The sequence below is a fragment of the Scatophagus argus genome, chromosome 1 (assembly GCF_020382885.2).
Source record: "Scatophagus argus isolate fScaArg1 chromosome 1, fScaArg1.pri, whole genome shotgun sequence".
Taxonomy (NCBI): Eukaryota; Metazoa; Chordata; class Actinopteri; family Scatophagidae; genus Scatophagus; species Scatophagus argus.
The window spans coordinates 20,041,516-20,065,712 of NC_058493.1; the positions used below are offsets into that span (position 1 = coordinate 20,041,516).

The 24,197-nt window shown below is 40.0% G+C and overlaps 1 protein-coding gene across 4 annotated transcripts in view; it reads right to left on the reverse strand.

Moving 5' to 3' along the window:
• gpc5a (glypican 5a) overlaps positions 1–24,197 on the reverse strand; it is a 105,449-nt gene that overhangs the window by 54,020 nt on the left and 27,232 nt on the right. For 2 of the 4 annotated variants that reach the window (XM_046390226.1, XM_046390233.1), the window contains exon 7: positions 427–547. In XM_046390226.1, the coding sequence (XP_046246182.1) occupies positions 427–547 (121 nt within the window). Of the gene's footprint in view, positions 1–426; positions 548–18,302; positions 18,667–24,197 lie in introns of those variants that run through there. The other 2 variants (XM_046390243.1, XM_046390237.1) reach the window with 2 other exon arrangements.

Consider the following 24,197-nt stretch of genomic DNA (forward strand, 5'->3'; position numbering starts at 1 on the left):
AAAGGAATTTTGTAAATATGAAGACACGCAAACCAGATCAAATGGGTTTGTAAATGTGTAACGATTGATTTCTTTTTTCTCATTGCCTGGAGATGATTTTAAATTTCAAACTAGTTTTCTATTAGCCTGTGCTTACTGGTAGTAAGAAATGATATAATTATTCAAAGAAAAAGAGTAAGCTGCATTAGCTTTGTGAGCAGGAGCTTCTTTTCCAGGTAGCAATTTCTGTGTAGCTTTGAAAAACAAACCAAAAGCTAACGAGAGATACTTAATGTTCCATAAAAAAAAAAAAAAAAAGAAGCACAGAAAATTAGCAGATTGACTGAGGAGACGGTTTCCATACGTTTGACAGAATGAGGGATGGAAATCCAGACTTTAAGCGGAGTGAGAGCTGGAGATAATACAGGAAATATGAAGGCTGCTTACCTGATTGATGTGCTTCAGTTTGTCAATGATCTGATTTATGACAGGATCCTCTCCCTTCACTTTGACTTCGGGATTGGTACTCTGAGCCTTGACCCCACTGCCCACCACGCGAAGGGTGTAGCTGTGAACAACAGACAAGTCTGTAGGTATTTTTATATATCCAGCAGCCATGTTAAAACAAAACATCAGAAACACCGGTGGTGGAAAGCAACTTGAGATGTTTGCACTTTACTTTTTACTTCACTATATTAACCTGACGAACACATTAAAAACATATGGTAGGCTTATAAAAGACCATACACTGTTAAAGATTAAACCTTTATTTGCATTTGTCTACGAGTTCCACTAAAGAGACATTTCCCATCCTAACTCTTTAGTGGATTTAATTCAAAGGCTTGGGGTTCAAAAAGGAACAACTTTTCTTTAACAAGCTACAGTTAAAGAAAAGTTAAAAACAACAGCAACAAAAAAAAAAACAAATTTGTGTGGCAGAATTTCTTCTTCTTTCCTCTGCCATCATGTGAACTTCTAGAGGGGACCCCCAAGCTGAGAACCAAAGGAATAACCTACCCAACTGTGAATGAAGTACACAGTAAAAACTAGATCTCTTCCAAACAGTTTCAACAGTAAAACACTCGTTTTACTGACAATAGTGTTAGCAATCTGATAACATAGCAATACATAGCATTTTTACTCTTAATACTCTGATTACCATTTGCTATTAACATTTCTGCACTTTAATGTTAGCAATACTTTAAAATGCAGGATTTTTGCTTGTAATGGATTACATCACAGTACTGGTAGTTTTACTTAAGTAAAAGAAAATAAAGGAACTTCTTCCGTCGCACAAAAATATGTGCCGGGAAAAGCAAACTTCAATCCATTATGTGCTTGTCTCTTGGGAAGCAATACTAAAAAGTGATCAATACTCTGAACCCACACAAAGGTGACGGCACGACTCATTTGTAGGCGTAACCTGGGGTTAAAATGAGATCTGTGAGGAAACATGATTCACTCACACGTGCACACATGAACGCGTGCTTCTGCTGCAGTGCCAAGGCTGCATCTTAAATGTATGGTTTATACCAAACTATACATCAAGTCCTTTATTATCTCTCTTAGAAAGGAAAATATTAAAACACTCTACGAGCACAACACGCTGCTCTCAGCTATTCATTTTTGATTTGTGCCTTAACATTTCAATACGTGACATTAATCCTTGTTTTAAAGCAATTCACTGTTGTTATAGCCTGGTAATAGGCTTCAGTTCACCTCAAGGTCTCTTCAGTCTTTAGTTTCAGTACAGTATGTCAGCTATAATGGCTCTGACCATGGCGCCCAGTGAGTGAGCACAACGTGTTCACATCTCAATTTCCAGCAAATCATTTAATCAAACTAGTAGATCAAGGTAAAGTCACTCATTGCTGAAAGACCTGCTGAGCTCTGCGCATATTGTGTACTTGTTTGCAGCAGTATTGACTAGATGCAGACAAGGCAGAGCACCAAGGTGTCGGCCTCATGTCGCTTTAAGCTTAAATATCTGGTTTAGAGAAGCGACAATAAAGAAATCTGTGGACCAAATATTTGATAAGTGATTTTATAGCAGCTAAAACAAAGTAGGTCTACTCTTCAAGCAATACAAGATCAGAAAAAAAAATGCTTGAATAAATAAAGTGCAGGAAGCATGGCTGACTAATTTATTTAAAAGAAAAGGTGGGTGCCAGAGTGCCAATTTAGTAAGAATATCTGGGTCCTTGAAATGTAATTTCTTTGTTAATTTTCTGCAAATCAGCGCTCCTAAATATGATTAGCTGTGTATGAATACAGCTGCCATTCAGAGTCTTTTTGTCAGCATTTAGTCTGTTAAAGGACCTGTTTCTGTTGCTTCTGTCTTTATTGTAGCCTCTGTCTTTCCCATCTCTACCGTCTTTCTTCCGGCAGTCACGTCAAATTACACATTAAAGTGAACATGTGAAATCTGTATAATAACAGTGTTTCAGTGATTTAGAGAACAGATGCAGATGGCCAAAGTTGTGTTTAAAAAAGCGCATACATTTGACAGCTTTATACCAAAAAAGAAAAAAAAAATTGCTGTGCCTGTTTCCTTCACATTTAATTTCAACATCAGATGCTCAACAAAATTATTCTGCTCAAAAGCTGACAGAATGTGAACATTTTGCTCACCTGTTGTGTGACTTTCTACATAGATTCAAACAGTAATGACCAATCAAAAGAGAGGAGGAAAGAGACAAAAGGTGATTTTCTTTCCCCTTAATAAATCTAAAAACTATCGTCTAGGTTGTGGATTCAAAAGCGCGAACCATTTCAGAATTATTTGACAAAAACAATATGATTCATGAGAAATATATCAAAAAACACATGACGTTTATCTGTAACATGTGCCAGCTTCTGTTTAAAAACATGCTGGGATGATGGCCTTTCTTTAACCAAAACTGAGCAGAGGTGTATTTAGATGTGTGTTCATCTTTATTATTCCACATCAAAATCAAATGGGTTAGCAGACTGGAGACTTATTGCCTGACAATCTACAGTAGCAACAGGAATCCAAAGCTCCCTGAAGTGAAGCAGGCCATCAGAGGACATGTCAGTGAGCGTCACCAGAAAGCTGCACAGTGCTGAAACAGGTATACTCCACTGCTGGCTTTAGACCAGATTTTGGTGGTCAATGGCACAACCACTTCCTGCCACTTCAACATAGAAATTCGCCAACAATATGCCTGACCACACCTCATTTTAAGACCAACATGGCCATGAGTACATTTACATTTAGCACTTAGACGAAGTGGGTGCTGGGCATGAAAATGACAGCTGACTCAGTCAGAAACTAGCAATCACAGCCCATCGTATGCATTAACCCCTTACATTTTGGATTATAGAGTAACCAGCTAATTGCAGTGCAAGTTCTCAGCTTTCCTGCCACAGCATGATTTCTATAAATAATTCAGCTTCTTATGTGCAACTAAACGTACTGACAGACCAAAATGAAATCGAAGGCCCTGCTCGTTCACTGCATTAGGCCCTAGAGTCTGGTGTGCTGGGACTAAACTGTACCTGAACCATGTATACTGGGGCTGTGATCTTGATGCCTTAAGCTTTGTTTATTCCCTGGACACACCTGCTGAGATGGAAACTGTATGTATAAAAACTAGAGCGAAGATAGACCTTGAGGCCCAGCGCTACCATAATTTGTTAAGGGTATATCAGTTCCAAAAAAAAAAAAAAAAAATCAATAGTAAAAGGGAGATAACAGTGCCCAGTCAGACTTGTAGCTTTTGATAATCTAACAGATCATTTATAGTTATCATGAGCTGCCATCCTATGTAATAAATAGCGCAAAATCCACCTCTTCATGACCTTTACTGCAGTCTTTTTCTTCCTTTCTGCACAGTGTGATTAATAGCAGATTGAAGAGATTACATCAGGACCATCTGTGCCCAGCTCCACACAATGAAAATGTGTACAGCCACACATCTATACAAAAAAAATAAATCTGCAGGTTATTACCAAAAACTGTTTTATACTGTGAAAACGACATGCATGAATTTAGTGCAGTTAAATGTGATAAATAACATAAAAAATATATCTTTGGTATCCATGCACGCACAGGCAGCTACTCTTGCATTCAGTAAGCAATATGTTTCATTATGCCACTGGGATCTATAACCTGAAACACATACAATCTCTGGTAACATGCTGCAGGGCTGGCAATGCAACACAAAGGCTCTCCTGGGGTTGCAACACCAGAAAATAAGGGTCTCCTCCTTAAAAGGTGTCACAGAGTTAAAAAAAAAAACATCAGTCATAGTCATCATATATTCTTTAGGATGAGTGAAAAGCAGACAGTAGCATTAAGCACAACCTACAACAGGATATCAAACAGCTGAGTGATTGCTTGTGTCTCTGTGGACCAGGAGCAGGATCTTATAATCCATATCTTTCTCCCCAAAGGGTTGGTTTGCATCTCATCTCTGCTCATACTGCTGTTCAGGCCTAGATTGAAAATTTCAATCATTTTATTCTTGGCTCTTATCCCCATCTCATTCTACTATATTTGTCTGTGAGTGCAAACCCTTCACATGTGGAACAAAGAAATCTGAGGCCTTCTCTGCCACATTCCTTGACTTGAGCGCAAAGTAGGATTGGCACGTCAAAGTAATTTAATCTGATTAGCATGACTCTTCTCCAATCATCTTCAATCCGGTACACTGCAATACTGTGGTCATGCATAAAACACAGATGCAAGCTACTGTGAAGAATTCTGGTGTTTTCTGTTTCTAATATTCTCATCCTAGGTGCATCATATCCATAGCCCTTTGATCAGGGCTCAGATGAGGAACGGCTGAGACTTCAGCATGACTGTGACCGTGACACAACGCACTGCAACTTACTGTAAGATAACAGATTCAGACAGACAAAACGCTATCAAATGAGGGAAACATCTCTGGCAATTTGAATACACACAACCAGACCAGACAGAAAAGCTGAAAATTGCACACACATAGCCAAATGAAGCTTCCAGTGGACACCAAAAACTGATAAACATGCCAAAGGTAGTGGCTCAATTAATTATTTACTCCAATAACATCAACATGAGGTCGACATTAGTCATGCTCGATGTCACGAATGCGCCAGAAAGCAATGAATGGTGGGAAGCAGCAAGTCATATAACTCATCAGATTGCATCCAGCAGACGTTAACTTTTTTAAAAGTCTTAATAACATTCTCAGTTTAAAACACCATCTCAGATTTCTGTTTTTTCCTGAGCTGATGATGGAAAGTTAAAGTCCCTTTAACATGGGAATGAACGCCAAATGTACACTTTCTCACTGACAACAAAAGAGATGTTAGTAGATTTTTTTTGACTAGTGTGAAAGGGGTATATGAGAGAGTGAGTGTGAACCAGAAGAGTAGCTTCACAGTATGGGAATGACGATAATAAGATGGATCTCGTTATAAAGAGTGTAGCTGTAAATGCAGGTGATAATTCTCTGTATATTCATTAGCCCTTTCACACAGTCACACATTATTTTGGCATTTGATACATTGTTGATACATAAATAACAGCTACAGTTGCTTTAAATAATCAACAACTTCATAGGTGTCATCCAATTGGTGACGAAGTTTCGTTATTTATTTATTTTTTTGTGTCAATTTACTCACCATAGCTTTGAACAAACTGCAGTTTAAACTCGCTATTCGACAGAATTCAAAGTTCTCAGAATCCCTTCTTGACGTGATTTCTGGAAGCACGTTCACAACATCCTTTAACTGGCCGGTCACAGACTGTTTTACATCTATTAGTATGCTTCTGCTGCCTCCGAGGTATCAATCAGAAGCTGCAGCTGAGCATGCCTGTTATTGGCAGTCACACAATCTGTCTTTCAATTGTGAGTTCACATGAATAATTTCTATGGCAATAAGACTGTGTTCATTTCACCCGAAACAGTCAGTTGCAGGAACGTATTTTTCTTGAGAGCACCCACATCAGGATGCTAAGGAGAGAGGAGTTAATACGCTCAGCAGCATGCAGAAGGTAGACCATTCACACTGGTCATGGTTGGCTGAGTGAGAAACAAAGCAAGCCTGCGGTTAGTAGGCCAGGAGGCAATACCTGCATTCAACTTGTCACTGAGGAAACAAAAGTCCTTCTGGCTCAGAGGATCTGTGAGAGTCTGCCACTTCAAAGCAGCCTGTTCACTCAAAGCTCCAAAGGACAGAAAAATACTTCAGGCAAGACAATGGAACATATGCAGTTTTATGTTGTAAATCAACAACAGGGCCATGCTTCAAATGAACATATGTTTGGCACAGTAACCCAGAGTTAATATGGCAATAAGGACATTAACTCTGCAACACTGTAATTAAATAATACATACAATTTCCATATCCCTGCAGTAATTAAATGTATGTTTATAATCCACAACACATGCACAAAGTCACGAGATATCTGCAGAATATCATTCTTATTTGAGCACAAATTCTGAGTCAGATAAAAAAACTGACTGACAAAACCTTCACAGACAAGTTTTAATAAGGTATTTTTCATAAAGGATTATTATAATCAGGATTACAAGGTTTGTTGGTATGCGTATCTACAACTGTGTACCTTTACTGAGAGCTGTGACAAAGAGGATAATACAACAGCAGTCAACAGTGCCTCTGGCAAAGATTTAGCTCCAAACATCACTATTGCCATGTTTGTTCCAATTACTAGGAAGCCCTGAGCCTTGAGTTGTATTGAATTGTGCCAGGAAGACACCATGCAATTAGCCAGACAGAACTGTCTGAGCAAGGCAGCAGTGGTAATTAATACGGTCTGATAGTTGGTCAGTTATTAACATTGTGAAATATTAAAGAAAGAAGGTGTAGCCTGCATAATAGAAGTGTATGATAATGACACCGTTGGTCATCAATCTACCTTGTCAAAAACACAGATGTTTATATTTCATTTACTTCTATTTAGTAGGGTCTTGTTTGTATGTTCCAAAAATCTACATCCACTACATTCAGAATAGCATGTTTTGATTTTTGTGCAATTCCAAGAACCAATCAGCAAACATAAGTCCACACGACTTAAGTTTTTTAGATCGAAATGCTATGATTGAATGTATTTGCAAAGTGTTAAATGTTAATACTGAGGACTTACCAAAAAAATTACTGTATTTCATTAGTTTCTCCCTATTCAGCTGTCACAGCAGCACTGGTATTCAGGACAAAAAGGACAGGATTCAGGATTTCAGGACAACTGCGCATGATTAAGAAATCACCCAAATTTTTCAAGACTGTGTGGTCAGCCAACATGAGATGCACCAAAAGCCCAACACCCTTAAAATCCGCCCTTAATCTACAGTATAAGAACGACAAACTACGTCTTCAACTGTTCTCTATTTTATGATGAAAACAAAGATCCCCAAGGGGACAAACAAATTATATACTGATATTAATCTTACTGGATTAGGAAGAATGCTGCTAATGATGGTAATGCAGGTAACTCTATGACGCTGCTTTCAAGGAAGACAGAGTTAGGAGATGGAGTCGGACTATTTGATATGAATGCAGCCATATGAATCATATGCATGTGTTATGTTTTGCATTATCCATACAATGGGACTTCTGACTTCAGGTTTATGTGCCTATTCAACCACTTTCACAATGACACAACAGCTTAAGAGGGACACTTTGTTAACTTGGTGTTTGTTTATTCATTGATGTTGCTTTTCAAAACATGCATTGCTTGGGGAAATTACAACATACGCTCTTAAATGGCACAGAGCCCCAAGATCCCTTCAGAAGAGAGCTCAGTGTGAGCAGTGTGGAACAGACAGTATGCTAAAACTACAGGGGTCAAGTCAATACATGAATTTATTTTCTTCTCCGGCTCTTTGAGTAACAGCGAACTTTAGTGTGAACAGGTGGTAATATCAATGACAAATTTCAATAATTGCATTTCAAATGGTGCCGGTGTGGAATAACAAAGCTAATATACACTGGTAGTTGAATGAACACTGACTGCTGCATGTTTAGCTTTATTGTTTCTGACACTGTTGTTGTTGCTGTAACCTCACTTGTGCACCAGCCTCACAGTGACAGCCACCACTAAAATCTGTGTACAATAGAGAATATAGAAACAGCATTCCTTCAACGTTTAAAACACATTTACATAAACAAGTGGCAGCATATGGCGCCGCAGCTCTCTTAACACTGATGACCAAAATGACACCTACCTCCCTTTTGCAGAAATCCATTATTATGGTTGTAAAAAGCGTATTATATTGTACCGATAATTTCCCAGCGAAGCTAAGTGGCTCTGTGTGCATATGAGCTACTGCATCATGCACGCTGTTAATGCCAAATGCATATCAGAAACCCGCAAATGGCAATGGAACTTTTATAACACCTCTTAAATATTTGAGTTTTATGGAAGGTAATAAGGACAAACGGAAAAAATGACTATCTAGGAGCTACAATGGCCTCAGAAAAGCAGATGGTCACCAAAAGAGAGAATTTTTAAAGATCTTAATGCCCCATAAGGGCAATAACGTTCAGGATTAAACAGATGTGGTAAGAGCAGGGCAGACAATAAAAGACTCATCTGGGTTTTTATGGTATCAGTGACCAACATGCTCACATTGAAAATAACGTTATGCTGTATTTTCTTTTCGATGGATGAAAGCTGTATCTTTTCCATCCTTCTGAAAGTTTGGACTGCAGAGCACAATACCCTTGCACTGCTTTCTTGGTCTGAATCCAGTGCAGATTATCAAAATCATCACTCTGATTAAAAACATTTTTCCACTCTGGCAAAAGACTTAAGAGGCTTAGCTGTCTTTGCCATCTTCATCTATTGACCGAGTTTGTCCAAATTTCAACACCTGCTTCAAGGAGATGCAGAGAAAAAAAAACACGGAGATGACGATAGGGAATTTATGGAGTCCTGTAAACATGCAGAAACAAATAATCAAGCCTTGAGCAAAGCCCTCATTCACAGGCAATCAAACAGTCAAGACACCAAGCACATCAAGTTCAAAGCAAACACTTAAGCAATGATTGGACTTCCTCTCAAATTGGTATAACAAGGTATCTATCCAGCTCAGTAGTGGAGCCAAAGAAGCACAAATAGATGCAAACAAAGCTTGAAGATGAATGCTGCACTACTCTTGTGTTGCAATATTGTGATAGCGTATAATTTGTAAGAGCTGCAACTCTCAGTTTCAATTTTCACTCCGTTACTTTCAATTTATGAGCAGCAGGAAGCACGCAATTTCTACACCATTTAAATTGCATCGAGCCCTTATAGATCTGTACCCTTTTAATCTCATGCTGGCAGAGTACATATGCAATGAAGTACAGTACTTAAATCAACTTCAGTACATCCATCAAATGTTGCTGCCATGATATAAATAAGAGAAATTCAACACTCCGCCCCTGTAAATCAAGACCTATGCCATAGGCCTCAGGCATAATTGAAGTTTAAATGTTAAGACAAAGTCGCAAAGGAGCGATTAGGACACCTGCCTTCAAGCAAGCAAAAAGTAAATAAGTGGATGGGAAAAAAATAGAAAAGGAAAAAAAACCTTGGGAGGGATAAGAAAAGCTGTTAAAGGATTAGCTTCAGATGTTTTCAAATTTATCTTAGACTCATGCCTCATGAATTTTGAGAGATTTATTGGTCACTTTAGGAATCATTCCTGCTCCTGATACTGGCCATGAAGAACTTATTTTCCATATTATTTTCCCACAGAAGGACTGTGAATGCGGCCCCCATCTCTTACACTGATACAATATCATCAGGCTTTAACATAGTAATTGCTAGTTAACAAGCAAATAGATACTTAATGGGCAGCATGCATGAATGTGTTACTTAGACCCAGACACTACAGCATCACTCAGCTTTCCCTTCTATTCTGCTCAGTAGCCACAGTGAAAAATTCTCCTGTCACTTAAAAAGCATTTTTCCTGCGACCACCTAAGAAATGTAAAAACTGATGACATGGCACGGTTAACTGCAATCAAGGTCAATTATGACTCTTTCTATTATGAATTTTTGATCCTTGGGGGGTTTTATATTTGTCAAACCTACCTCAGAATCTTTAATGTCATCACAGTGTAAAATCTATCGGTCGAGCAGGCAAAACATGTGCATATTCAGTGGGCCACACACATAAAGAAAACCTGGCAGCTGGAAAACATTTTTGGTGAACGATTCTCCTTGGACTGAATAGGCACCATTGTGTGTTAAAAAATAAATCGCTCAGCCATACACTAAATCAAAGTCCCACAGACACCTCCAAGCTCCACATTGTACTGTGCATCAAGGCTTCTGTCTCCACACATCTGCTTATTTTAGCTGAGCTGGGAGGAACTAGTAGCCACATCTGCTGTCTCTCCAGCCACAGACACTGAGATCCGCCGCACTGTCACCACACCTCTGAGAGAACACCGTGGATCCACAGCAGTAAACAACACATTACCAGAAGGGACCAAAATACCAACAGCCTAATCACCCCAGTGAAACCATTTGTAGACATTTGCTTTCCAGCCCCATTCTTCTTTTCACTCAGTGCAACAGCAGTTGAATGGGCCAAAGCAAGAAAAAAAAAAACAACTGAGGCTGATGATAAAAAAGCTCATAAACCTTCTGCAGGCTCTGCTAGCACCGAGATGAATGACAGCTGCAAAACAGACTGGTTTAGGTTGTGTTCGCCAAATCTAAAAGAATGATAGTTATGATTGGAAGGCAAATGAGTGCAGCTGTAGAGAAGCAGCCCAAATGGAAATTAATATCAGTGCTGCATGAATTTTATGTTTGTCGCACGATACATAATAGAAAATACGAGAGGAGGTGGTTCTAATACTTCGCCTACTCTTGTTGATATGAATAGCAAGGACAAAATAATCTGACTTTACTGTGTAATGAAATACAGCTAAACAGCACTTAAATCCACAGCAGTTTCAACAAAAACTGAACATTAGAACCATCTAAATGTACATAAACCACCACCATTGACCACCTCGCAAATTCTGAAAAGCAATTCATGAAACTATTTCCCCAGAATTGACATATATGAGAATTCGAAGTACTAACACAACACAATACACTTAAATCCTGACATTAGGTTGTTTGCATCAGTAACTGTTGTCAACATGGCTGTGAAATGGGAGTTTCAGCTATGATCAAATGAACGAAACTGACAAAATGCTGATCATAAGTCAACCTATTCACTTTCAGGGTGCAGTTTTATGTACAAAACTTCTTGCTGTTCTATTATATTCTAAATATAGAGTACAATCAAGAATTGCACTTAAACAGAGATTTTCATTTTATACATACAGACTGATAAGCCCAGCTAACCGTCCATCCATCATGGCCCTCATAGCTGTGGTAAAGCAGCTGAGGTTGGATTTATTTACCTCAACAGCCCACATTAGAAGAGTCACAGGTAGGATTTATTGCAAGAATGTTGCTTTAGTTTCAGCTGTACTTAATAAACTGTAAACTAAAAACAAAGTGAATAGTAAAGCTAAGAGAGAAAAGAGATAAAATATAGTAGGATTGTTCCTTGCATGTCAGATCACCAATCTTCCTTGAGAGACAGTAAAACTGCTCGGTCTAAGCCAATTTTACAGTTGACTGGTCACATACTGTAGCGTCTCTCCTTTCATGGGCTTTTCTGTTTTTCTGTTTCAACACTATGTCTCCCCACGCTCGTCTCTGAGCAGCCAATCACAGGAGAATAACACAAGTGCAAAACCCCTTATCTTTAGTACAGCTCTTCAGACTACTTACTCTCCTTCCCAAGGTCCATCACAATTACGCCTATCTCTCAATCTCACTCTCTCAAATCAGTCAATGTTTTGCCCTCAGATATGGCTCACTGTTTAACTTGTACTTCAAGAAATATTCAACAAACACCAGTCTGTAGATGCTGCAGTGTATTCATTTTCTATGCAAAAAGAAAAAAACCTTTAAACAACACATTTACTCATCTAAAAAGGGTTGAAAAGTGATGTGGGTGAACAGTAAACAAACAAGAGCAGCTGAAAAAAGGTGGTGGTGTTGTTGGGGGGAGGCTTTTGTAGCTAATTTAGTATTAGCATATTCAACAAAACATTGAACAAACAGCCCATGCTGTTTCGCACCATTTTACAAAGTGAGATTGGTTGTGTTTGTTCATTTAAAGTGTACAAATTGGGAATAAATATGACTATGATATGCCTCCTATAGACATTAGGGAAAGCAATTCATCTTCCCACTGTGTCAGACTTACGCTGTACTGCACACTCTGTGAGGATCATCATAATTGATCTGAGGGAGATTGTGCATCATCCACAACTTTTTTGGGTAGGGTTATATTACAAGAAGCACTTAACAATACCTCTGGTTTCTGAGCTTGAAAGCACTTACATGTTCATTAATACCACTTCATGCCCTCAGCGTGGACTGCATGCCAATGGTTTGATGGGTTAATTTATTTAGTCCTGTTTTGAAATAACAAGCCCTCGGCCGTGAAGTTCTGTGATTATCATCTGTCCTGTTAGCACGCTTTAACAACATGCCCTCACCGCTGGGCACAGCGATTAAGATTCAGCCCTTTTTCAAAGAGACTAATTTACTGCTGCCACAAGGTTCTTTTGCGACAATGTACTGTCAGTGTAATTTAAATGTCAAAACAATACCTTGAGTGTTATTTCACTTTAGAGGGCAAAATCATTTACTTCAGAGTGACAATTAATTCTCACCCTACGAACCTAACCCTAAGAGTAAGTTTAATTAGAACAGAACTTTTGCAATATTACTTGTTTTAGATTAAGTTCATGAGATTCACCCATTTGACACTCACTGTGCTGCTAGGTGCCAACGAAGTATGAATTCCAGTTATTTCATGTTAGCATGCAGCCCATATCCCGGTAAACGAGCAAGTTTCACATGTCACTGAAAAATGTCACAGCCATGGGCACAAAAGACTCTTTAAATCGCTCTGTGGAACATTTCGGCAGCTGTAGCCCTCACTCAACACACTAAAAAAGCCTTTAAGAGAGAAAACAAACTTCAGGAAGAGGCTAGCAAGCAATTCCCACGGCATGAATTTAGGTGTTACAGATGCGCTGTAATGAAAATTTATCTTATTTTATAACAAAAAAAAACGTTCACCCGTGCAATTCTGTAAAATGTCAGAGTGACGAATGGAGCATGCGGCGTATTTGGGTTTGCTCATCTTTGACTGAAGCAGGATTCCAAGCTATGCAGTGAGCAGCAGCGCTAATCTTCACAACCTCTTCACACTTCTTCAGCTTGTGTCAACAGCACTGTGAGTCAGTTAGCCATTCATATGCTGCTACAGATGGTCCCATCCCTCTTCTTCAGCTCAGCTGCTGACATGATTCATGGGGCTCTGTGTCTTGATTTAGGGTCTCTTTCATATTTCTTCTCGCCCACAGCAGAGGAGCATTTCTCTAAGATACCCCTGAGGCAGTGACCCTGGTCTGCCTGGACTGTCTGCCTGCCTGAGAGAAAATAAAAGAGCTCTGCTGGGCAAAACTGAACTCAACGTGCACGCACAAACACATATACACATAAGCTGTTTTTACTAAGCACATATAAGCTGATATGAGTTTGCATGGGCAACGGCAGACAAGTCAAAGTCTCTTTGTCTTTCTCAAAAAACACAAGATGTGCTACATAAAAAAACAACAAAATTACAAGTCAGGTTAAGTGGACAACCAAAATTGAGCAAATAAGCACAGTTTTCTAAGTACGGCCAAGGTCTTAGCCCACTCATTCACAAATGAGAAAACAGACCAGTCTGCCGTCCACTTCCCTGCTGCTGCTGCTGTTATTACTCCGCAGTTATTTCCTCCCAAAGTCAATGGAATAAGCATGTCACTAAAAATTAAGCCAGCAGTCACCGGTGATTGTTTCTTCACTCAATCTCAGTTTGTTGAGTTTGGATAATAATAACTTTGCAGGTTTCCCTTCTATCTGGAGTCAAAAATTTTCCTCCAATTTAGTCTCTATGGGCTTCAGAGAGCCCTATCGGAAAGGGCTAACGAAAGACTGTGCGCACCACTTCCTTATCTCTACCAGTAAATTACTTCGGGATCAGATACAGACTGCCAACTCGCAGAAACTCCACTCACCAGACACGGAGGGAGAAACAGAGAAGGAGATAGGAAAGAGGGTGAAAAAAGAAGAAAAAAGTGTCAAGACATGACAAGAGGAGGAGAGCAGCCCCGTGGAGACTGATAGTTTCAGCTGCTCTCAAAGGTCATCTGATGTTATCTAAAGATCATCTTCAGTCACCAACATTCCCCTTTTAACACTCTCCTCAACAGCTGGAGTCAAGCGCCTGTCAGTCAAAGCTTTCATCACCTGCAGCCACAACAAAGTGACTTTCTCTTCCCAATGTAATCAGTCTAAAAGACAATTCTCATTGAAATACCAAGCTGAGCGTGAAAAAAAAAAATGACTGAAAAGAGTGAAGACCAAACATCACCTGCAGGAGGAGCAGGAAAAATATATCTTCTGTCACTTCTGATTCATAGACCATTTGAGGAGAGAATGTGGCAAAAATATGTGCAGATGTTTATTTACCCTGAAGCTTATAAAAATGGAAAGAGGAAAATAAAACCAATCAGTCTGTAATTTGTCAATGTTTGTAATTAAACAGGAAAATTACCACCAGCAAGCTTCTTTGGAAATGAAGGCTTTTATCTATTTTAAGGACAATTTAAAGTCGACATAACATGACTCAGACATACAGTATGATGTAAGGCTGCAACTAACCATTAAAAGAGTCTGTTGTTTTGTCTAACAGTCAAGAACCGAAATATTTCATTAAATATCAGAAAAGATATTCGAGTTTGAACAGGCTGAAAACCAAACACTGTTGCAAAAGCTACAAAAAAACAAATTTAGCACTAAAAATGATGCAGTTTAATTTGACCTATCAATTAAATCAATTAGTATTTCCCACATGAAACAACTCTCAGCAAGGTCTGTGGACTATTTTGAGTAAGTTTTTTGAGTCATGATTTCTGGAAAGAGACGTTGCTTTTGAGTTTTTCAAATGGATTTCTTTGCTACTTTGAGCACCACCAGCCGTCTACTGAGTTCAATTACATTTGAAGGAGGGCAGACTTCTCCAAAATCAATTTATCCAAAAACCTACCAACTCACAACAAAACAGTCTAGATGGATAAATGGCACGAGTACATGTTGGAGTGCTAAAATGTCATGTTAGAACTTTTTTTCTTGTGATCATATCAGCTGACCCATCCTGTTTGCTCAGGTGATATAAGAAAAAAAAAAGGTGGTGTCAAAGACAAGACTGGCTTGTGGCGTGAAGGTATGATTAAACTTGCGGCGAGTCATCGAGATGCAGGCGGCGATTTTTCACACGCACGAAGGGACACTCGTACCGCGGCACAGACGTGCCTCGACTCCTCTCTGCAGCACTGTGGGGAGCAGCACCAGCGTGGTGGAACCGAGCAGATGGTGAACGTATGCAGCGCTCATGCATGTCATCATCACCTTCATTAGCTGAAGGTGACATATGACATCATCTGGCCCGCGTGCATCATGGGGGCCAGAAAGAGTTGTTTGTTTCTTTTTTTCTTCTTTTTTTATTGCAGCGTGGTTCAAGGTTGTTGATGAGACATATTATGAATAATCACACCCTCCCCACCCACCATCCACCTCACACACGCACACACACACACACACACCTTCCGCCGGATACTCCTCCTCAAGCCTCCCCCCTATTCCCACCACCTCCCAGCATTAAGGTAAATAAGGGCTTCCAGCAGAGAGCCAATGAGCACGGGCCACTGAGCAGAGATGCATGTTTGTGTTGCCTTCCTCCCAGGACCCTGCTCGTTTATCTTGGCTGTCAGGTAAAGGGCACACTCAGAGAAGGTGAAACTTTTTTTTTTTTTTTAATAAGGCCAGCTTGGTTTCCATAGGAACTGCAGGACAACATTACAGGAACAATGATAAGAGAGCAAAGTCTGGTCTCAGGGCATCCCGCAGTGTGGCACATTGTTGTTGGGAGCATTTGTGTTTACGTCAGAGAAATGAAAGAGCTATTTAGATTAATTCTCAGGGAGCCTCCAGACTCAGACCTTTTACTGTGGGAGGTGAGATTAATGAGAGCATATTCACACCCAGCTTTCAGCTTAGGTCAGGAGCTAAAAGGTAGGTTTCCACTTATAAAAGAGGTGCTGAGTCCTCTGTGGGCACAGACTCCCAGAAAAAGGCAAAAACCACAATGACTGTCTTACATTTTTTGATACAGATATGATACCACAGTATGGAATATTTGGAGAATACTTTAAGGATAAAGGGCACATTCACTGTGCAGAACATCGTGAAGAGCATTAAGGTTTCCTTCCAAAACTGTCAATATTCCAAATGAAAGCATTTGGAATATTCTCCAGGCTAAAGTGCATAAAGAAGAAACAATTTGCACAGGTAATGAATACTTAATGAGTACTACATTTTTCACTTTGTGGCGGTAAATGGAAAACATGTTTAGTTAACAAATGAGTGGAAAATCAAAGGAACAGAAGGTACCACACGCGTTGTCAAAAGCCTGCAGCAGTGAGATAAACCAAGACAATGATACAAAGATATGAGTCTTTTTTTTCTCCCCACACTCCTGCGAGAGAGAAATTAGGTCTCTTCTGGAGCAGAACTCAACATGGATATGGTCCACACGTAGTCATAAAGTCAATATGAAATAAGGCAACCTTGATAAGACGACACACAACTCTACTTCATGAGCAAACATGCTTAAAGCTGCTGCAGCAGTGTGTGAGTGTGAATTCAATAGTAGGCATTGGGCTTTTATTCTGTACTCATTCCAACATTATGATTCTCTCAATAACCAAGAAAAATACTTAAGGGAACACATTATCAATTTGCCATAGACAAAACGGAAAAGAAACAACAGGTTTTATTATAGATGTCCATAGCTGAAATTGCTCGAGTCTATTGTTTGCTGTATTCCTGCTAAGAACTGTGCGAAACAGCTTTTGTAATCAAAACAATATTACTGTGTCCTTGTGATGCAATCACAAGACAGCACTTTTCTTTTTTCAGCACCTACAATTGTTTAAGTCTTTCGTGACAAAACAAATAGATCTTGCACATCTAGTGGGTTTTCTCCCCAAATACGTGCTACCTCTGCTCCCTCTTTATGAGCATTAAACGCATTTTTTTTTTTCCAAGTCTTTGTTCCTCGTTTTTCAGCCGCCTCTGATTTATATCTGAAGTAAAGAGGAAGAGTGCTCCATTGGGAGCAAGCGTGTGTGCTTGCCGCTAGACGGAGGCAAGCCGATATCACACACAAGGGTGAGGGTGTGTGCTCTGACAGCTCATCAGTGGACAATAAGGCCTTGGCTGTTAATGTCCTGCTACCTGGCACACTGCAGGGTCACAATCTGTTCCAGATGCTGGGGGCAGGCATCCAACTCATGGCAGCGTAGGGTGTGTGCGCAAGAAGCAAGAGGGAGTGGACTTGCTGAAAAATGAATACATGCACCACCTGCAACCGGCCAACTCAGTCTCTTCTGCACAGTGGACTTGGCTGGCAGTCGCTGCAGTAACATCAGGGATAATATCTGAGCACAAATAAATGAAATCTCTCTTTTCCAGAGAGCTAGATTGAAAATTTATCTGTTCAGAGCAATCATGCATAATTCGAGAAGGGGGGTGGGGGGGGGCTGTCGAAAGCAGACAGAGCACACACACATCTATACACGCATTACAAGCGGGACTTATGAACTCAATTTAGTCAGCCAGACAGAGTTCTTGATTCTGTCACTTGGGATAATCGTCAGGATGTGGTACTCTGACTGAGCCTCTGCGTCTAAAACCAGGCAGGATATAAGGTCATGTTGGAGTGGAACTCTAGCCATGCAGCACCCAGACCTCAAGTGCTCCAGTGGTTTTGTGGTTATCTGCAGTAGCCAGCTGTCGCAGTACACAGGAGCTCTTCAAGAACGTCCCCTCTCCTCTTCCTCTCATCTTTCCCCCTCTCTCTCACTCTTAATCAAAACTGTCTAATCAGCCCACCCATTTCTGTCCGTCTCTCTTTCGTGCAATTTTAGAACGCATAAATTTTGTGAATTATTGTTTGTTGTACGTTTTTAGTGTTTTCCCCCACCAAAAACATTAAGACTTAGAACGAGTCAAAACAAAACTATTATGGTTGTTGTTAGGACAAGACACAAAAATTATACAGTTGGATGCCAGGCAGGAAAAGAGGAAAAACCTCAGCTATATTTGTGCTCAACTTCATGAACTGCTGGTAGCCTCTGAGGTACTGGTGATTCTATACCACATTTATTTCAAGCTTTTTTTATAGGATGGAAGGACACAACTCTCTCTCTCTCTTTCTCGCATGAGAGTGACTAAGAGGACAGCTATGCATAATATATTTGACAGCGCATGTTTAAAAGGTTATTCCTTCCCTTTCAAAATTAGGTCAGTTCATAACTGCGAATGAACGCAGGAGGAGGCGGTGAGACTTGATGTTCTGCAGCGTGTCTGTTTATCACTAAAATTTTGTTTTCTGTCTGTCACTGTCAGGGACAACATGGATAAGAACTACCACTGCATGGTATACATCATCAAAATTGATGCAGGGAAGCAACGGAGTCATCAGCAATCTGGCGTGGTTTCTGGTGTGTGTAACCCAATGTCCACAGCTCCACCTGCTGGCCAAAGGGAGATACAACAGCAGTGAAACAGGCTGGAAGCACATTACTGCAATGACCACAATCACTTTACTGTATGGGATGCCATAGCTTTGGCAGCAGGATTATTAATGGATATGAAGAGTGGAAATTGATGAACAAAGATAACCAGCAACATATTTTTTTTATTTGATCGAATTAAAACCCAAGATATAGAAAAGAATTTCAGTAGTAACTCTTTGCCTTACCATCAACTGAGCGTACTCATACAGCGACAGACAATAATGTTGCTGATCAGTTCTCAAAGAGATTAATAATATCAACTGTGAAAACCGCGGTAAGAGAAATTCTACTAATTGGGACTTGGGTGATTAGTGCTGTGTATAAATTGATGTCAGCACCAAGGACAGATTCAGAGCATCTGTGCTCTCTGAGACCTGAAGCCCAGGGCATCATTCTGTAGCAGTCTTCTTGTGATCAATTTAAAATCATGTTTATTTATTTTTGTTATAAAATTAGGAAAATTCATAAAATGCAGAATTACTTAAAAAATATTAACAACGTTTTCAGGAAAGCATAAAAATATATGCAATGCAATGCAATATTAGTTTTCTTCTGACTTTGCTTAAATCTTTCTTTTTTTTCTTGTGAATAACTGAATAATTTTACAGGAAAAATTACAGATTTTAAGGATGAAAAAGTCATTCTTTGGCTAACAACACCGAGACACGAACAGATTGTGATTAACGGCTCACAAGTTGCTTCGTTTTGAGGGGTCACAGGACAAAAAAAGTTGAAGAGTGAAACCATAGTTCATTATTCACCACATGATGTCTCCTGATGGGAGCACCGTGTGGATTTCGTGACTCAAAATGAAAAAAGAAAAAAAAAAACTCTTAAATGAAGAAGTATGTTCCCCCGAGCAGGATGGGATAACCTAAGCTCTTGATGCGTCTTCAGTGGATTCCCATTAGCAGAGCATAAAAGCTGTCATTTCAGTTAAGCCAAGGAAATCACCTGAGCTTCACTTCTAGCAGGAGGGGATGGATGTGAAAATGAGACAAATGATGAAATAGGCAAATGACAAATCAGCCGGATGAGGAATAGAAAAGAACAGAGAGAGAAAAGTAAATACGAGCAGAGCAGCATGAGCCTACACTCATAAAATCAATCCTTTCCTCTGCTAAATGGCCACACATTGAGGAGAGCCCTGCACTCCGACTCCAGGGCTCTTATTACCATGTGATTAACCTCTTCAGGATTAAGCGGGCAGCAAAGAGACAGGGGTCAAAGGTCGGTGCTCAGACAGCTATTCCAGCATGAAGGGTGGCCTGTTACATGAAAGGCCACACTCGTAACTGCCTCCCTTGTCTTCAAGCATCTTTTCGATTCATACTGTAGCAGTCATCCCACAGTACTCACCCCTCCGGACTGAATTTCAACAGCATGCAAGGTCAGCTGCCTTATTATCGTTAAAAAAAAATAAAAAAAAACCCTGTTGTGCTCAATTAGAAAAAGGCTCTTTGAAAATACAAACACACCACAAAACACCTGGTGTGTGTTGGCAGCCATGAAACAGACTGCAAGCGGGGATGAGTTAAAGTGAGTCTACGCCGGAGGAGGTAATCATGAATAAAACATCACACTTTCGCACTTGTTGAGGCTGTAGCTTTTTAATATTGCTATAACTCCTGGTTGTGGTCCTCCATTGGCAGGGAAAAGCTTTTTTTTTTTTTTTTTTTTCCATAATAAATTACAATCCAAAATAGATTTGCTACCTTGCATGAACTCACATATCCGTCTGTAGATCAGGTGTCGAACTGACTTACAAAGTGAATGCGTGGCATCTGAAAAGTGACGAGGATCCCCGTAATCCCTCCACTAATGCAATTTTGCTTTTGTCAGACTGTTACCCCGTGTGTGTGTGTGTGTGTCTGTGTGTGTCTGGGTGTGTGTGTTTATAAAGAGGGGGCAGCTCATGGCAACCTGCCATTCCTTCCTTGTGTGTGAGTGTAACCACGACAAAGGGAGAAAGCATGTGGGAATGTGTTAACCTTTCTGTGCAGAACGGACCCGTGTCCCCGACCAAATAAAATCATCGTCATCACCGCAGTTTGAAGAATGTTTCACTGTTTAATTTTTATAAATCACAGGACCTTTTTAAATCAATCTTGAAGTGTGACGAACGTAGCGCAACAATCACCCTACAACCTTCCTATCTAATAAACCAGGGATGGGTATAAATTATAATTTTTGGATATTAGCGCCAATCAGATCCCTGAATGGTGGTTGTCATAAGAAAACCTTTTGGAAGACCTTCGTTTGACAAAAGTAGGCTAAAAACGTTGTTAGTTGACATTACCTACACAGAGACATCACCCGCCTCTGCATCTCCCCCTCAGCTGTGCAGAGCTTTTTGCGTCTTTAAGCTAAATGGTTTTACAGCCCACAACTTTAATGTTCTGGTTCACTCTCACTGCTCTCATCAGTGTTGTTTTTAGCTCCAGCAGGCTGATGTTTTCAACATATAAAGCTCTGAAGGAAAAAAAAAAAAATAAAATAAATCCACTGCACACTACCTGCACAGCACCAAACAGCAGACAGACACAGCTAGCTGGTGAACATAGCGGAGCATTTAGCACCTAAAGAGCCTGATATTTCTAAAGAAAAAAATGTTATTGCTATTGTGGGTTTTATGCCTGTTTTTTCCACTGTCAATAAGTGGCCCCAAAAAATGTATTATTGCAGGTATTTCGATCTAAATTGTCATGTCAACACAAACAGCCACGAAATAAAAAAAGTAAATGTAGCTTTAAATCAATAAGTACTTCATTAATAAATAACTATGAAAATACTGAAAACCTTCATTAAATCATTAGGTACCAAATTTTCGTACTAATCAGACACATTTCTGAAGGTACCAAAACAGTCTGGAGGTGTAATGTGCAGCCCTACCATAAACAAATCTTGACATGTTATGGTATCCCGGAGCAAAACCTGCCAAAACATCCGACATGGTTTGTTAATCTTATTTTTTTTCTTCTTTCTATTTTTTTTTCTCCATCTTTTAGCATATCCTGTGGCATTCTGGCTGTGAGCTCAACAACACCTCGCCAGCCTGCACATTGTTTCACATCAACGCTGAGGCTCAGTGGATTATTTCAGGTAAAATTAGCTGTCACGAATGATGACACATCTGTTAATAAGCCATAATACATATCAGAAATTTTCACGTTCTATCTTTTTCTTTCTCCCAGAGTTTGTAATTGAGGGACTAAACCGGCAGAAGAAGACAAACACAGATGTGTTTATGAATTCTCCCCTGAAGCAAGACCCCTTCATCTACATTCACACAAACACTGAGATGAAAGCTGCTTGTGTTCTTCCTCTATGATCTTATCTGATTGTTCTTTATCTCTTTGTTTACCAGGGACTCAGATGAGGATGTGCATTAAATCTCCCTTAAATCTCAAGTTCCTCATGTCACGTTTTTTTTTTTATTTATTAATTTATTTTTTTCCCCACTCGTCCCATTTCATTAAATGACACAAAGCTCTGGTGCAACTCACTACTTTGTTTAAGACCATAAAACAGTCTGTGCAAGTGCATGTACTAAGACCTGTTATAAAAGTCATCTGCACACATAAAAATGCAGTTACACACACACACACACACACAGCAAGTGAACCAATCGTTTAAGGTCTCTGAGGCCTCGATAAGCTTCTGTAAATCAGCCACCATCCGGCGGTGAGTTTTATTCCCCTCTCTCTCAGTGGATGTTGGGTTATGACCCGTAGGCAGGAGGTTATTTATTGCTTCTGTCTCAGCTTGTGTTGACTTCCAGCCACTCGCCTATGGTTCTAGGCTAATAGAAAGCAGCACAGGGTTGTAGATCTGCAGGAAGCCTTCTCAGCTGCAGGGACTCGGCTCGATATTCTCCTCAGATCCTTGTCTCTACAGATTGCTAATGTCTCTCAATTCCTCAGCTTTCTTTCCTCTGTTGTTTTTTTAATGATGACCGAATCAAAATGAAAACCTGTGAAAGACCGTCAGGTGAACACCTCACTATCAATAAGTGTTAGTGTGAAAGAGGAAAAGAGTAAGGGGGTAAAGAGTTGAGAGAGGCCCCACGGACCATAAACATTTCCTTGGGGCTGCTGGCAGAATTGATAGACAGCCTGCAGCCTCCCTCTTTCTCCAGCACATAAGAAACATCTCTATTCTCAGAGATGGCTGCCTCGGAGAGGGCTATTATGCGGGAAAATAACAAAAGATGAAAAGATTAAATTGTCAATGCCAAAATGAAACTTAACCTTGATACTCAAGATGCTAAGAGGGCCGTGAAAGATCTCCCCTACCTCCTTCTTTCTTACCTTCACGCAGCTGTTGTGAAACGACCTCAACAAGGCTGTCATCCCTTACAATGGACCGTCTAACCCAAACTGGCAAGTCCAACTTCACCGTGGTTTGAAATACGAGCCCACTTGCCATTTCTACAGTGCTGACAGCAGCTGACAGTTAAGAGGAACAGCCAGAGAGTGGGGATATATGAGGGGGTCCTTGAGTGATGACAGCACGGGTAGGATGGAGAGCTGTGATGTAATGGAGACAAGGCTGCTGACTGATATTATGAAAGAGGCCAGTTTGTGCACACCGGTTCGCAACCATTCATATCCGAGATCTATGTCTGCGAGCACCACCGGTTAATGGAATAATTCTACAACGGTGTCAGGCTGTTTGTGTGGGTACCATAGATATATGTGAATATACTGCAAATGTGTGTGTAGACCAGGGCGATATGGCGCACAAATTGCCTAATCATGCCAGTAGCACACAGTGAGAAAACCTGCAACTTCCTGCAAACTAAAGCCCTTTTCAGACATGGAATATGTCACATTGTCAGTTTAATCTATCTGTTAAAGTGACAGATAGGTGACTTTTACATTAATCTCCCTCACGGCTTCAGTCAGACATGACAGCACTATTTGCAAACTGGTGCAGGAGAAGGAGCAGAGAGAGAGAGAGAGACAGGAAGTTAAATACATAATGATATGACAGAATAAGGCTGTTTTTCTATTCTTACACAAACTGCTTTTAAACTTGTTTTTGCTGTTGAAACTATAACTGATAACTGCCTGTCTCTCATACTTGAAATCTACTGGATTTGCCAATAGCTTCACTTCATTGTTTTGTATTGTAAAAAGATGTTAATAACCTGTAGTTTACACCTGAAGGTTAAAAAGGCTGAGATATAGGGAGCAAAGATGGATTTTTATTGAAAATGGAAATCGGGCTGTCTTACTCTGAAACTATAAAAAAAAAAAAATGTTTCTCGTTATGTGGCCCCACGCAGCAGTTTGACATCCTGAGGACACTGACGGCATGCTGTGCTCATTCATCTTCTCTCTACTTATTGGCAGATTGTAAACCTTTAACTTAAAAAAGTGCATACAACCACCTGCTGTGTCAGAATGTCAGGTGTGTAAATGTTGTGCTTATATTATGGTCTTCATGTTATCTCTGTCTCTGATTATCAGCAACAATTTCATCAA